The 14,466-nt window shown below is 46.8% G+C and overlaps 1 protein-coding gene across 1 annotated transcript in view; it reads left to right on the forward strand.

Annotated features, from left to right (window-relative positions):
* The window catches only part of Hs3st3b1 (heparan sulfate-glucosamine 3-sulfotransferase 3B1), a 37,031-nt gene extending 32,877 nt beyond the window's left edge, over nt 1–4,154 (forward strand). The window contains exon 2 of the mRNA XM_038326723.2: nt 323–4,154. Within this exon, the coding sequence (XP_038182651.1) occupies nt 323–941 (619 nt within the window). The 3' untranslated portion in view covers nt 942–4,154. The remainder of the gene's footprint in view (nt 1–322) is intronic.
* Nucleotides 4,155–14,466: the final 10,312 nt, after the last annotated feature.

The raw sequence follows: 14,466 nt of genomic DNA on the forward strand, positions 1-14,466 counted from the left end.
GGGGAGACCTATCAGGTGTGGGAGGAGGCAGGGTATTGTGAAAACCGGATACTCTGAGTTAAGAAGAGGCAACACCCACGCCAGCACGTCAGAGAACTTGGCCTTGTCTAGAGAAAAATCGTTCAGTTTCAACCGGGAGCTATCTGGCCTCCAATTCTGGGGTTGGGGTCGCATTAATGCACCCTACCTCTAAAATCCTGTTTCATTTTTGTTTTGAAAAACAGCTTCAATATAAGAGGGAGCAAGGTTTAGGTGTGATATTGAGCCGGGATGCTGAGGAAGCTCCATTTTTGACCCCAGATTGTTTCTTTGCCTCCCGCAGGGACCTGATGCCCAGAACCCTGGAGGGACAGATCACCATGGAGAAGACGCCCAGCTACTTCGTGACCCGGGAGGCACCAGCGCGCATCTCGGCCATGTCCAAGGACACCAAGCTCATCGTGGTGGTGCGCGACCCCGTGACCAGGGCCATCTCGGACTACACGCAGACGCTGTCCAAGCGGCCGGACATCCCCAGCTTTGAGAGCCTGACGTTCCGCAACCGCAGCGCGGGCCTCATCGACACGTCCTGGAGCGCCATCCAGATCGGCTTGTACGCCAAGCACCTGGAGCCCTGGCTGCGCCACTTCCCGCTGGGCCAGATGCTCTTCGTGAGCGGGGAGCGGCTGGTCAGCGACCCGGCCGGGGAACTGCGCCGCGTGCAGGATTTCCTGGGCCTCAAGCGCATCATCACCGACAAGCACTTCTACTTCAACCAGACCAAGGGCTTCCCGTGCCTCAAAAAGGCGGAGGGCAGCGGCAAGCCGCACTGCCTGGGCAAGACCAAGGGTCGTGCGCACCCCGCCATTGCGCGCGAGGTGCTGCGGCAGCTGCGTGACTTTTACAGGCCCTTCAACCGCAAGTTCTACCAGATGACCGGCCGCGACTTCGGCTGGGACTGAGTCTCCCCTCGGGGCTTATCTATTGAGAGAGATTATATGTATGTAAAATGTACAGAAATCTATTTTATAATAATTTATTTTTAATTCACAAGCAATTAATTCACTAAGCTGCCTAGCCACACTCTGCAGAGTTCGAGTCACGGTCTGTTAACATTCCAAAGTGTTTATCTCCGATGTTTTGTTCTGTCCCTCACAATCGACGGTGCTTCCTCCCCTCCCCATTGTATTTAAGAAGAAAAGCACAATTTGAGATTTTTTCGATACGGGTATTCAGCCTTTAATCACCTTGGGTCCTCCGCGGGCTATCTCCCTGGGTCTTGGCTGCTTCGGTTGGTTGTAAAGTTTTCTTACCTGGGTACCTCCTGGAAGTACTGAGCTGCCTCAGCGTGCTGTAGTCTGAAGGTGGGATTCTCACAAGCAGGTCATCACCTCACTGATATAGCACCAATGTGAGTTTCCCTTACCTCCCTTACAGGGGCCCATGTCCTTATGCCCCCGAGTCCCCTTCTGCACTATCCCTTGGTCCATTTTAGCCAGCTGGAAGTGTATGCAAACAATTGACCCCTTTCCCAGATCCCAGGAGTGAGACACTCAGAGCACTGCTTTCCATAAGAGGTGACATCTCATTTACAGAAGCGTGTGTGCATGCATCACACCGTGATCCTTTCCTCTGTCATGCAGCTCTGCTGTGACACACCAAAGAGTCCCCCAGGCTTCCATACAGAGCCACTGGCACAAGCCTAGGCTGCTGGATGCCGAGACCCACAGGGGTCAGATGTATCCTTTGCTATCAGCATTTAGAGAGGTTTGCTATGTGTAGGCTCACAGCCTCAGCAGAAAGAAAAAGACAAAACCCTCAGATGTGATAAGCAGGCTGGCAGAAGAAGGGGACATACAGCCAAATGCGTAGGCCATCCCAGAGACGCTCTGTCAACAATGACTGCTGCAGGCTTTGAAGGCTGTCCTAGAGGGCCCAGGCTGGAAAAGCTGGCTCCAGGTTGTTTGTAGGCACTCAAGTCTGAAATTTGTACAGCTTCCCCCGAAGCAGTGTGGTCTTAGCAGAACAGTTGCCAGCTCTGTTACTAATATGATTCTCCCTGTACCTCTGTGTTAGGAGGACACTTGGGGAGGTCCTCTGGCTAGTTTGTATAACTGTGTGGTGGCATTACATCGTGATATACTTTAACTTCCTAAACCAGAATGCTTCTACCCCAAAAGGATTGTTATCTGAGTTAGACGTCCATCGAAAATGCATGGGTGGTTGGAATGCCTGCACTGTGGTGTTTACAGAGGATTATTTGGGATATGTTATGGGCTAACTTGACTGAATGAGCAAAGTTAATGTGGAAAGAGAAGACATCCTGTCTTTAGACACTCGTGAGAGGTGTCCATGGTCTATAGGGATATTTTGGTAACCAAATTTGTGATTTTTCTATATAGTCCAGCTTGAATTAGCTTATTCTGGGCAACAAAATGGTCCCTGGGCAAGCTCGGAGTGGGAAGAAGGCAGTTATCAGCTATGTTTGTCCCTTAGATGTTACATCCAGTTCTTTCCTCTTTCTTTTCTGCAGAGCTGAGGGTAGAATCCTGGGCCTATGCACACTGGGCAGACATTGAGCCACATCTCCAGCCCGTTTCATGGTCATTTGTTCAGTTTCTTCAGTCTGTGCGTAGTGGTGTTTTGCCTGCCTTTAGGCTGACACCACAACCCTAGCATCTCCCGGCAAGCTGCTGGCGTGTGGGAAAAAGTGCTTGCCACGCTTTTCTGTGAGAAAGGCTGATGGAAATCAGAACGAGAACACCTTCCCTCACACACAGCAGACTCTTGTTCACAGGCAGAGCCTTGTCAGAGGCCTTCACCAAGGTTTTCTGGCTGCTTACAGAGTCTGTTGTAAATGATGAAGTAGAAGTGCGGAGGGTTTGGAGAACGGTACCCAGCCAAGTGGGAAGAAAGCAAGTGAGCGAAAGCGAGTGAGCTTTCCTGACCTCTTTCCAAGCTGAACACTTTTTTTTGAAGGTGTTTACGCCTTGCTTTAGATTATAACAAAAACAAGACATGTTGAGCTAGAAGGAGGTCATTTAGTCATGAACACTGAAATGAGCTGAAGTCCTTGAATCTAAGCAGATGTCAATAATTAGTACTGAGGGAGCAGGGTGAGGTTTTCAATGTTAGTCAGATAAATCAAACAGCATGTGTGCCTCTTCATCAGGCCCCGATTGCTTACAGTTCCCCCGACTGATCCGGATGCTGCATCTGCCCAGGAGGCTGCTTCCCCCTGTGATGGTGATTACTGACCCACATGGCCTCTTCCTGGAGGAGTTAGGCAACTTGGAACGTGAAGTCTTAGGTCTCTTCCTGTTCTGGCCATCGGCAGAGCCACTGAGTTTCACTTCTGAGCTGCTAGGAGGGAGGCACCAGCCCACGGCTTGGCAGTTTGTCCCGCCACATGTTCGAGGTTTCTTCCAGTTTGTAGGAAAGTTCTGACACATTTTTTGGGGGTACTTTCTTTTTCAAAAGTTTCATTTCTTTCCTTGTTTGAAAATAAACAAAAAGTCCACAAAAACTTGGAGATTTTTAAAAAATTATTATTCTCTCCATAGAAAGCCTTTTTGGGGGATGTTTGCATACAGGTGTGTTCATTTACGCTATAATACCTACCAAGGTATTTCAGGCAGAATGACTGGGGAATAAACTCTTCGTTGGATGGTAGAGAAGAGATGTTGTGGGGGGCATAGGACTCTTGGGGAGTCATTTTGAGTGACAGAGGCACTTCAGCTCTTGGGGGAAAACCCAGTTTCAGGTCCCACCTGGCTGTTTTCCTAAGGAAGGGGAATGAAAGGCTCCCAGGTCACGTGAGTGAGTATCTAGGGTGTCGATGCAGATGTCGGTGTCATTTCTCTCTTCAGTTTTCCAGAAAGAATGATTAATGAATTTTGAAGGTGTGGTTAGTTTTTTTTTATTTTTATAACATTAATTTATGACTGAGTTTCATTCAGCCCAGTAATCAAAAATGCGGTGCAACTTCTAGCAGTCTGTCTCCAGTAGCGTGGGTGGTAGAGTAGCCAATATGTACAAAAAAAATTAAACCAAGTATTTTGTCCTATGTATAACACAAATTAATTTTACACAGAGAAAGATGTTTCTAGGCAAATGAAATTCTGGTAATTCATACCTTTTCTTTGTATGAAGAAATAAAATATATTTTACCAACATGTGGGTTTGTTCCTGTTTTGCTGTGTGTGGCAATTGGGAAAAGAGAGTGATATTTCTCTTTCTGTCTCTCCCTCTCTCTGTTTCTCTTCGGTTTTTTGAGACAGGATTTTTTCTGTGTTGCTCTAGCTATCCTGGAACTTGCCTTGTAGACCCAGACCAGCTTCAAACTCACAGAGATCCGCCCGCCTCTACCTCCTGAGTGCTGGGATTAAAGGCTTGCGCCACCAGTGCCCAACTTCATACTTTTAATAACTTCTCACGTGTAGACAGACATGTTTGCACACTCACAAAGTCATCCTGAGGCAGGCAGATAGAATTTTCCCAGGCACCCTTGTTTATGTTTCTGAGACATTCTCACCCTGTAGCCTCAGCTGCCTTCAAATGCATAGCAATCCTGCCTCAGCCTCCTGAGTGCTGGAATTACAGGCTCTACCTTAAAATAATTCTACTCAGGGCCTATGTGCATTCGTGTGTGTGGTGTGTGTGTGTGTGTGTGTGTGTGTGTGTGTGTGTGTGTGTGTGTGTGTGTGAAGGTCAAGTTGCAAGATCTGATCCTGTCCTACCATGTAGTCCTAAGACTAAGGATTGAACTCGGGTCATCAGAATTGGTAGCAAGCAGCTTTACCCACTTTGCCAGCCCTGATTTTCCAGATATTGTGTATGGAGTCTCTGTTAACTGGTTGTGGAAGCAAGACAGAGCGTGAGAGTCCAATATTGTCCACCACTCAGGGATTCTAACAGCTACTGAAGCCAGCATGTCAAGGACTTCCAGAGGCAAGGTGGGGGAGGAGTGGGTAGCCTCATGTCCTGTAAAGGTCTGGTGTGAACTTGTGCCCACGACTAGGTGAATTTAAGTTTGAATAACAGTGTTCCTTTCTCACATCTTCTGTGCTCATGTTAAGTTAGATCCTTATCTGTGAGGTCAAGATAGCTTGGACAAGAAATCTAGATCTTCAGTTTTTCCAAGTCAGCTTATTTACTTTCTGACTCAGCATAACATCTGTATGACTGTAGGTTTTTATGTTAAAAATAAAAGCACCCCAACACCACCACTACCACCACCAACAAAAACTTAACTGATTCTTATTGTGCTTAATTTTTAAAACAAGAACCTATTTTATTTTTCCCAGATATAGAAGTTTGCTTATTTCACAAATATTGCTGTAGAATAGCATCTGTATATACAGGGCCTTCGGTCTAATAGCATGTAAACACAAGTGTGTATCACGGGGCAACATCTGTATGTACAGGGCCTTCTGTCCAATAATGTGTAAACACAAATGTGTATTTCGGGTGCAGATGTCAGCTCAGCAAGGGGTTCACTTCACATACGCTCGTCAAGTAAGCAGAACGACTGATCACACCAGACTTTTGTCAAGGTGATTTTCTATAGGTGGATAATTCTTCTCAACAGAAAAAAAATTAGGCAGTGCACATCTATCCAAGCGGTACCAGGGGACTCCAACTTAGGGGCTATTTACTTTGACCCAGGGATTGAGAGAGGCGACTGTCAACATGGCTTTCATGGTAAGAAAGAAGATTCTTACAACATAGGGAATTGTCCTACCTTCTTTAAGAATAAAGGCCACAGTGAAATTTCACTTCTTTCCCAGAAGCTAACATGACCATTTGCAAATTAGGATTGTTCAGTTTCTGCCTTTATCTTTGAACAAGACATAAAATTAACTGCCTTCAAAGTCACAGCTTCCCCAGATGCAATACGCTATATTCAAGTGTAGTTCCTAAAAAAAAAAAGCCTTAATTTAGAAAAAAAAAAACCTATTATGTTGGCTTGTGTGTGTGTGTGTGTGTTTGTGTGTGTATTCACATGTGTACTCAGAGAACAACCCGAAGGAGTTCTCCCCTTATACCATGTAGTTCCTAAACATAGAACTTGTGTCATCTGACTCAGTTTCAAAAGGAATAGTACACTTTACGAGGAAACCCATGAGTATTAGCCATATGAAAAGAAAGTCGTCACCTAGGCATAGTGGAGTAGTACCACAATCCCAGTACTCAAGATGCTGAGGTGGAACTCGGCCTTTGAAGTCTGCATGGGCCCCACAAACAATGCCTGCTCCCCAAGGATGTAATAAAGCATGCGAGAATAAATAATAGTAACTTCAGCACAGTGTAGCGAAAGCTCCACTGGTCTCAGCTGGGCTTACTACTCCTGGCAGGGGCACTGCTGGCAAGATGGACACTTGATGGAACTCAGGATCTTGGCTGAAGCACGGAAGGTTACCGAAGGAGCTGCCTGTTGTTCGGGGTTACTTTGTGTGGAACCCAGATACTCATTCAGCAGGAGCACCTTCCCCCAATCACTTGTATACTCAGCTTCCCCACGTTGGAAAGTACTGACTCTTGGTGTAGGAGGTCCTTCTGTATTTGTGTTGCTTCCATTGGTTATTAAAGAAACTGCCTTTGCCTTTTGATAGGGCAGAACTTAGATAGGCAGGGGGAAAGAGAACAGAATGCTGGGAGAAAGGAGGCAGGCAGAGAGAGCTGCCACGGAGTCATCAGGTCAGAGACGCTGAATCTTTCCCGGTAAGCCATGAATCCTCATGGTGACATACAGATTATTAGAAATGGGTTGAATCAAGATGTGAGAGTTAGCCAATAAGAGGCTAGAGCGAATGGGCCAGGCAGTAATTTAATTAATATAATTTCTGTGTGGTTATTTCGGGGGTTAAGCTAGCCAGGTGGCGGGACGCAGCCCGCTCCTTCTACAACAGACTCTCACAAAAGAGGACCTCTTGGGTAGAGTCACAGAGACGGGGATTAAAAAGCTATTTGGGGGAAGATGGAGAGGAAAAAAAAGGCAAGTTGGTCAGTCCCCGTTCATGTTGCTCCGCCGTGAGGGGCCCTGTGCTTTGGTGTTGTGACTCTGCATCCCACCCTGTCAGTTTACAAAGAGGTGATGAGGTGGGCAGGTGGACAGTTCAGCGACTCGTGGATCTGACGGCACAGATCAGGTTGGAGCAGAAGTTGATGAGTTTGGGCCGTAGATGACCTGACCATAACTTCTAAACATCAGGAGACCCCAGACCATTTTAGGTTTAAATTCTCTAATAGCTGAGACCTTAAAGAGGCAGGCAGGCAGTCAGGTGATGGATCTCTAGTCTAAAAAAAATCTGAAATCCAAAATGCTTCAGAAAACAAAACCTTCTCACCACCCACATGAATTCCCAGGCAGATGATTCCATGTGTGCGTCAAAACCATGTACTGTGTGAGGGTTGCACGTTGGACGCAATTATCTTCAGGCTGTGCACACGAGGCATATATGGAACACAAGAGAGTACCTTGTTTAGATCTGTGTTTCCCTCCCTAGATATTCCACTATGTAGACACAAATGGGAAAAACACCCAAAATTTGCTGTGTGCTTTTAACCCCAAAGATTTCAGATAAAGACTCTCAGCCTGCACTTACAGAATATCTTCATAAACTGAATGGCCGTGGCTAAGAGGCACATATCATAGTGGTTCTCAAAGTGTGGTTCCCAGATGACATCAGCATGTGACAGACATGGATGTTCTGGGGCCCCCCCCCCCTCAGACCTCCTGAATCCTAATTTTAAAAAGTCTTCCAAGTGTGTATTACTTTTCTCACCGCTGCGATTAAATACTTGGTGAAAACTGACGTAAAGGAGGAAAGTTCATTGTGACTCACAGTTTAGGGGCAGAAGCAGCCCACCATGGAGGGACTACAGAATCGGGAATCGGCACAGAGGCAGCTCTTACGCTGTGCATGCTATCAAGAGGCAAGAGGGCAGTGGGTTGCATCACAAAACCTCAAAGCCCTCCCCCAGTGGCCCATTTCCTCCAGCAAGGCTCCTCAAAGGTTCCTCAACCTTCTGAATCAGTGCCACCCAGCTGGGGATCAAGAGTTCAAGCACATGAGCCTGTGTGGAGTGTTCACGTTCAAGCCACAAGGTGATTTTGACTGATTAAGAACCCTGGTGCATGAACACAGACATGATATCATGCTAAACAAAGAAAGCTGTAATTTTTCAATTAAGAATGTTTTCCTCTGTTGCATGTTTTACATCAAAAAGTTGGGATGAGCTATAAAGTCGCCCCTTGTAAGTCTGAACCCCCTCACTGTTGGCTGGTAGCCTAGCGACAGTGCCCAGAGCACGTGGCTGCCGAAGCTGTCTGTACGATGTGTGCCTGGACTCCAGGAAGAGACTTCACTTTTCCTTCTTTTGCAGAGTTAGACTTCAGGAGTCTGTCCAGTGTCTTGTGGGTGATTGACAACTGGTCATTGTTATATTCTATGCCTTGCAACTGAACATTGCTGACAGCATCCCTGGTCTTGGGGCCGTCTTCCAGGACAAATGCTCACCTGCATCTGCAGTTCCCATCACTAGCATTTAGTTTAACTGCCACTCATTATCTTTATGTGCATAGAGGGCAAAATACACAACTCCACAAGGTCAACTGTAGACAGAGCTACAGCTTTATTCCCAACCCTCACCAGCTAAGGACTTGGAATGTTTTCATTGCCATTGCCATCCAATACTCTGTGTGTGTGTGTGTGTGTGTGTGTGTGTGTGTGTGTGTGTGTGTGAGAGAGAGAGAGAGAGAGAGAGAGAGAGAGAGAGAGAGAGAGAGAGAGAGAGAGAGAGAGAGAGAGAGAGAGAGAGAGGAAGAGAGGAAGAGAGGAAGAGAGAGAGAGACCCCATGGGGAGGAATTTTGAGAAAAGTAACTGCAAGGAATTGACTGTTCCCTGCAGCCTGCTTCTATACCTTTAAATCATCCCCTTCTCTACCCCTACCCCTGCCAGCTTCTCACTCAGTGTCCCCTTTGCTGTGTAGAAGCTACTCATAATTCATCCAGAAGATCCTGACATTGGAGGGTCTAGGACTTGCCCGATTCTCTTGTGGTACAGTCTGTAAGAGAAGAGAGGGGCAGCAGCCTCCTTAAGAGCAAGGAACAGCTGGAAGTTTCTAGATACTCTCATAAAAGGAGGTCCCAGGTGAGAGTGACATTAGAGGAGGATATGCAGGAGATGGGTTCCCTGGGAACTGGAGCAAGAGCAAGTCAGTCAGGTTGGATCATTCATGGCATAGATTTACCAGATGCCTGCTATGCCAGGGACACACCTCCTGCCTCAAGGAATTCACTCCCCATGGTGAAAGGGAAGGGCCCACAAGCAGTGTCCCTGGAGTGTTTTGTGACACTGGAGTGTTAGGTGAAATGGGATATTGCCAAGCATTGATCATGCTCTCTGGGGAACAATATTGAATAAATATTTTCCTTTGATTGGATCAGAAGACCACAGAGGCTAAGTTTTACTTCAGGCCAGTGGAGGGAGAAATTGGCAGTGAGACTTGGTCTGCAAAGTCACAAGCTTCGGAAATGGGGGGGGGGACCAACTCTGCCTTCTTTAGTCCAAGGCTAAAGCCTGAGTGCTCTGGAGGGACCCTGGTCCAAGTTCCAGAGGCCAAAGGACCAGGAGTCTGAAGTTCAAAGGCAGTAGCAGGAGACTCTCATCTGGAAGGACAAGTCAGCTCACTTTTCTCTCCCATCAGGACCCCGAGATGAGCGGATGGTGTCGTGTGCATCCAGAGCAGCTGGGCCGTCAGTTTGTTGACCCACATGACAACCTTCTCTGGAGACAGCCCCGCAGGTGCACCCGTCAGTCTGCTATCAGTCCTCTAGGCATCTCTGTGCAGGGGTGCAGCATGGAGAATTCCCAGGAGAGAAAGGGGAAGGCCAAGTGGATAAGCCTGCAGGTCTGCAGCAGCCCAGCTGCTTTGAGATCCCGAGCTTGCGAGCTTGCGCTGCTTGTGTGCCTGGCATCATTTACGGTCCTCACTAAGTCCTGTCAGGGTGACTTCCGTACTAACTTCCAAATCCACCTATTCCATTCTGTCTCCTTTGGAACTACACTGTTCTGTGTGCTGAACTCTAGTAGGAGAGAGACATTCCCCTGGCCTCCCACGCAAGCCCCCTCTGCCCTCCAATCGATTCTGTACACAACAGATTAGGGACCTTTAAATCACCCGTTGGACTCTGCGCTCCCCTGTCAAAATCCCTGACGTAGCCTTCTATTTCATCTCAGACATATACTTAGAGTCCCGGCTACTCAGGATGTTGAGGCAGGAGGATCAAATGAGCATGAGAACAGGCCAACCTGCCCCCCCCCAAGTCTTTTAATACAAATAATAGCTACACCTCAGTTCCTCTGTGTTTCTGTGTGTCCATAGCCAGTTTTATTTTACCTCCTCTCATCCTCGGTTCCCTGCTTCAATCACAGCCGGCTTTCATCTCTCAGAAGAGGCCATTTACCCGAGAGAAGTTAATTTCTCCCACCATCCTTTCTTCCACTGGCTAATTTACACTCTGTCAAAACCCAACTTCTTCTCCACCCCTGACTTCCTCATTCCCCATGATACTTTCTAGTTTTTCTTAAGGGTAGAGATGGTGAGGACTTGGCGCTCTCTCTCTCTCTCTCTCTCTCTCTCTCTCTCTCTCTCTCTCTCTGAGGAAATTTAAGCCAGGGGTAGTGGTACCAGCCTGTAATCTCACTACTCAGGAGGCTGTGGCAGGAGGATCACAAGTTTGAGGCCAGCCTGGGCTATGTAGTGATCTCAAAGCTAGCCTGTATTGTATAGGAAGATTTGTCTCACAAGTGAGCAAGACGTCATAGTACTAGATTAGGTTGGAAACTTCATGTTTAAGTAGGCTACCAGTGTGGTAACAGTGATTTTGCTCCATTGTAGGCAGAAGCAAAAGGCTGGTCCTAGATTAGATGAGGAAGGAAAGGTCTCAGAGAATGATTTCATCTTAATCTAGCTACATTTTCAAGGGCACAATGTCTAAGTAAGGTAACCAGCATAGGTACTGGGTGTTAGTACGTCAATATGTCTTTGGGGAAGGACACCATCTACCCATAGAAGCCTCAGATTCAGTGTGTTCGTTGGGAGGGGGCACTCTGATTTCCTTCCAGTATGTACCCTAGAGCCTAGCTGAGTAGTGATAGTTTTGTGACCCTTTACAGTGGAATACTAGAGACTTTATCTCTGAGGCGCTACACAGCAAGACCCTTAGGAGATGCGAGCCTCAAATGAGAAAGATAAATGCGGCCTTCCTGCAGTTCTAGTCTGGTTATTTTATTTGGCTGTGAAAGAAAAGCAAGAACTTGGAAGGTTGTGGGACTTGGGGGAGGCTCGTGTTGCAATCAGATTAGCACTTTAGAAAGATGATGCTGGCTGCACTAGAGAATGGATTGAAGAATTAGGAGCGGAGGCAAAAGAGTCCCTTGGGGACTCCCACGGACTCAGAGGAGGGGTGTGGCGACCGGGATGTGGAAATGAGTGGGAAATGGAGGAGAGCCAATGGTTTTGGGAACCACAGAAAGCAAACTGAAAGATCTAGGGGTAAAAAGTCCCCAGGAGGACAGACGGGTTGGGCCTCTGACTCAGACACTCGGGTGGAGAGCAGAGAGCCGATGGGAAATAGTAGAGGAGCGTGCTTTGCAGTGATGTAGGCATGAAGAGCAGAAATGGGAGCCGGCTGGGCAGGGCTCTGACTTGCTGATGATCCTTGCTTTTCCCAGCTGGCTTGCTGCTGAGATGTCCCAACCTGGGCACTGTCAGATGACAGGAGCTCTTAGATGCTTAGGAAGGCACCACCAGAAGTCAGAGAATATTGATACTAGCCTACTGGGGACTGTAGAAACACACACTTTTTTTTTTTTAAAAGAAACTCTGACTGACCATGCTCCAGGAAGCAAAGTTATTCTAGCTGAGGACTTATTAACAAAAATACAACCACATAAAAACGTAAATAATAAAAAACCCAGACACAATGTGCCGCCAATCCCTAAAGCCCAAGTTCTTGAGCCCTCTTCTGTGGGTGGACCAGGAGAGGCACCCCTAAAACTAAAAATGCCATAGCTCTAGGTTCCACAGGGTCACTCAGGTGCCACCTCTGTGGGTGGTAGTCGGTGGAGCAGAAGAGCTCCAAAGTCCAGGTTAATGGGGGAAGTCCGGGTCGTGGTTGTTCTCGGTATTGGGTCACGTACTGATTAGGCACAAAGGTCCTGGCCATCTTCACTATCGGGAATTATTTCACGCACACACCGTTTCCAGGGCATGTGTGAGGACTCGGAGCTGGTGGAAATGTTGCTCTGCTTGCGAAAGCAGGTAAATTCCACGTTTAAGTAGGCTACCAGTGTGGATGACTACCAGAAGTAGTCATTCTGCTTCGTTGTAGGTAGAAGCAGGAGGTAAAGGTTGGGGCTTCCACACTGATGTGTAGATGCCTATTTTCTTTATGAAACTGGAATTGGTGACCAGCTGCTTCAGGTCCATCACGCCCACCAGGAGCACCTTGATGGTTATGCCTAGGAAGATGAGGGAACACCAGAGTCATACCTGTTCTCCCACCTGTGGCTTTAGTAGTCTTTGTACTGCTGGTCCCTGATGGCCGCAGCAGAGAGGGTGGTCATGTTGAGGCATTGGGTTTTAGCCTCTTGTCACAAGCATGCCGTATAGTGTTGAACATGGAGATGTCTACTTTCTCCACTTTGCCCTTGATGATGGTCACCACGTGGTCTATGTTTCTGGCTTTGAAGATCTCAGTATAATCTGAGAACACTGATTTCCAAAGACTTTCTAGGCCTGGCCTTGGTGGCGACCAGGAAAAGGATGCACATACCTGAGCACGTGTCCAACATCACCTTGTCCTTGGAAAAGTGCTGCTTGAGACACGGGAGCTGGGGTACATGAGGGCGAACACCTTATCTTTGGCATCTCCTTGCAGATGCCAAAGTGGGGATAGAATCAAGGCAGCAGTCTTTGGATGTCAATGTCTGCAGTGCTGGGCTTCTTGTTGCTTTTGGTTTGGACAGAGGAAACCTGCATGATACAGTTTGTGTCCTTGGCCATATGCACCCAAGTCTTCTTGCCTCTCGAACCTCGAACCTTTCTTCTTCCTATTGAGTTTTAAAAGTTCTCACATGTTCTCTGGAATTAGAGACTACTCTGGGATTCACTCTAATTGGATCCCCCATTGGTTAGCTTTCTGTTGCTAGCAAAACACTTGAGATAATGAATATATAGACAGAGGAAAGATTAATTCAGGTCCACAGTTTAGTGGAGTCGATAAATGTCAAGTAGCAGCACATTGTGGTGACAGCATATGACAGGGAAGATCCTGTTTGCTCCCTAACTGGAATGTGTAAGATAGAGACAGAGCACACCACAACCTTCATCAAGTTGGAACTCCCATTGACATGACTATTCTGTACCCCAGGCTCCACCTCTTAAAGACATAGACCACTATCCAATCAAATCAAGTTGAGAGTCAAGTGGTCTTCTTGGCATGTTCCATATCCATATGAATTCAGGTGCCTAACATCTTAGGCAACCCTGATTGCCAATTTCGACCTCTAATGTTCTCTAGCTACGACCCTGAAATTTCAAAGAAGTGAAGTAAATCATGAGGTTATATAGCCAGGTGTGGTAACTCACTACTTTAACCATGTGGCTCTGAAGGCTGAGGCAGGAGGATTGCCATGAGTCTAAAACTACCCCAAGTGACACGTCAAGACTCTGTCTGTCCTGGGTGTGGTAGTGAACACCTTTGATCCCAGAACTCAGGAAGCAGAAGCAGCTGAAGCTCTGTGAGTCTGAGTTTGAGGCCAGCCTGATCTACATAGGAAGTTCTAGCACAGACAGCATTCCATAGTGAAACCCCATTTCAAAAAATAAAATAAGATAATATAGACTATTAAAAATGGGATTAGAGAGATGACTCGGCAATAAAAGCCACAATGCACTGCTCCTGCAGGGTACTTGAATTAAATTCTCATCCTCCATGTTGACGGGTTGAAGAGGTTCACAGCTACTGCAGCTCCAGCTACAGGAGATCCAATGCCCTCTTTTGGATTCTTAGCGCTCATGTTCACACACGCACACACGCACACGCACACGCACACATACACACACCCCAAATGTTGAATGATAGCCAAAAAAAGACATTAAACAGCTTTGGGAGCTCTGAATCAGGGAGTCCCTGAAGTCTCTTTCTGTACCTATATAACCTACTACCTGATAAAAAACATATATCTCTATCTATCTATCTATCTATCTATCTATCTATCTATAGATATAAATATATATAATCTATAGATAGATAGATAGATAGATAGATAGATATAAATATATATAATCTATAGATAGATAGATAGATAGATAGATAGATAGATAGATAGATAGATATAGATATATTAGAGTGCCAGGCATGCTGGCTCAGGCCTTTATTTCCAGTACAGAGAAGCAGAGGCAGGTGGATCTCT

This window comes from Arvicola amphibius, chromosome 4 (genome assembly GCF_903992535.2).
Source record: "Arvicola amphibius chromosome 4, mArvAmp1.2, whole genome shotgun sequence".
In the NCBI taxonomy this organism is placed as follows: domain Eukaryota; kingdom Metazoa; phylum Chordata; class Mammalia; order Rodentia; family Cricetidae; genus Arvicola; species Arvicola amphibius.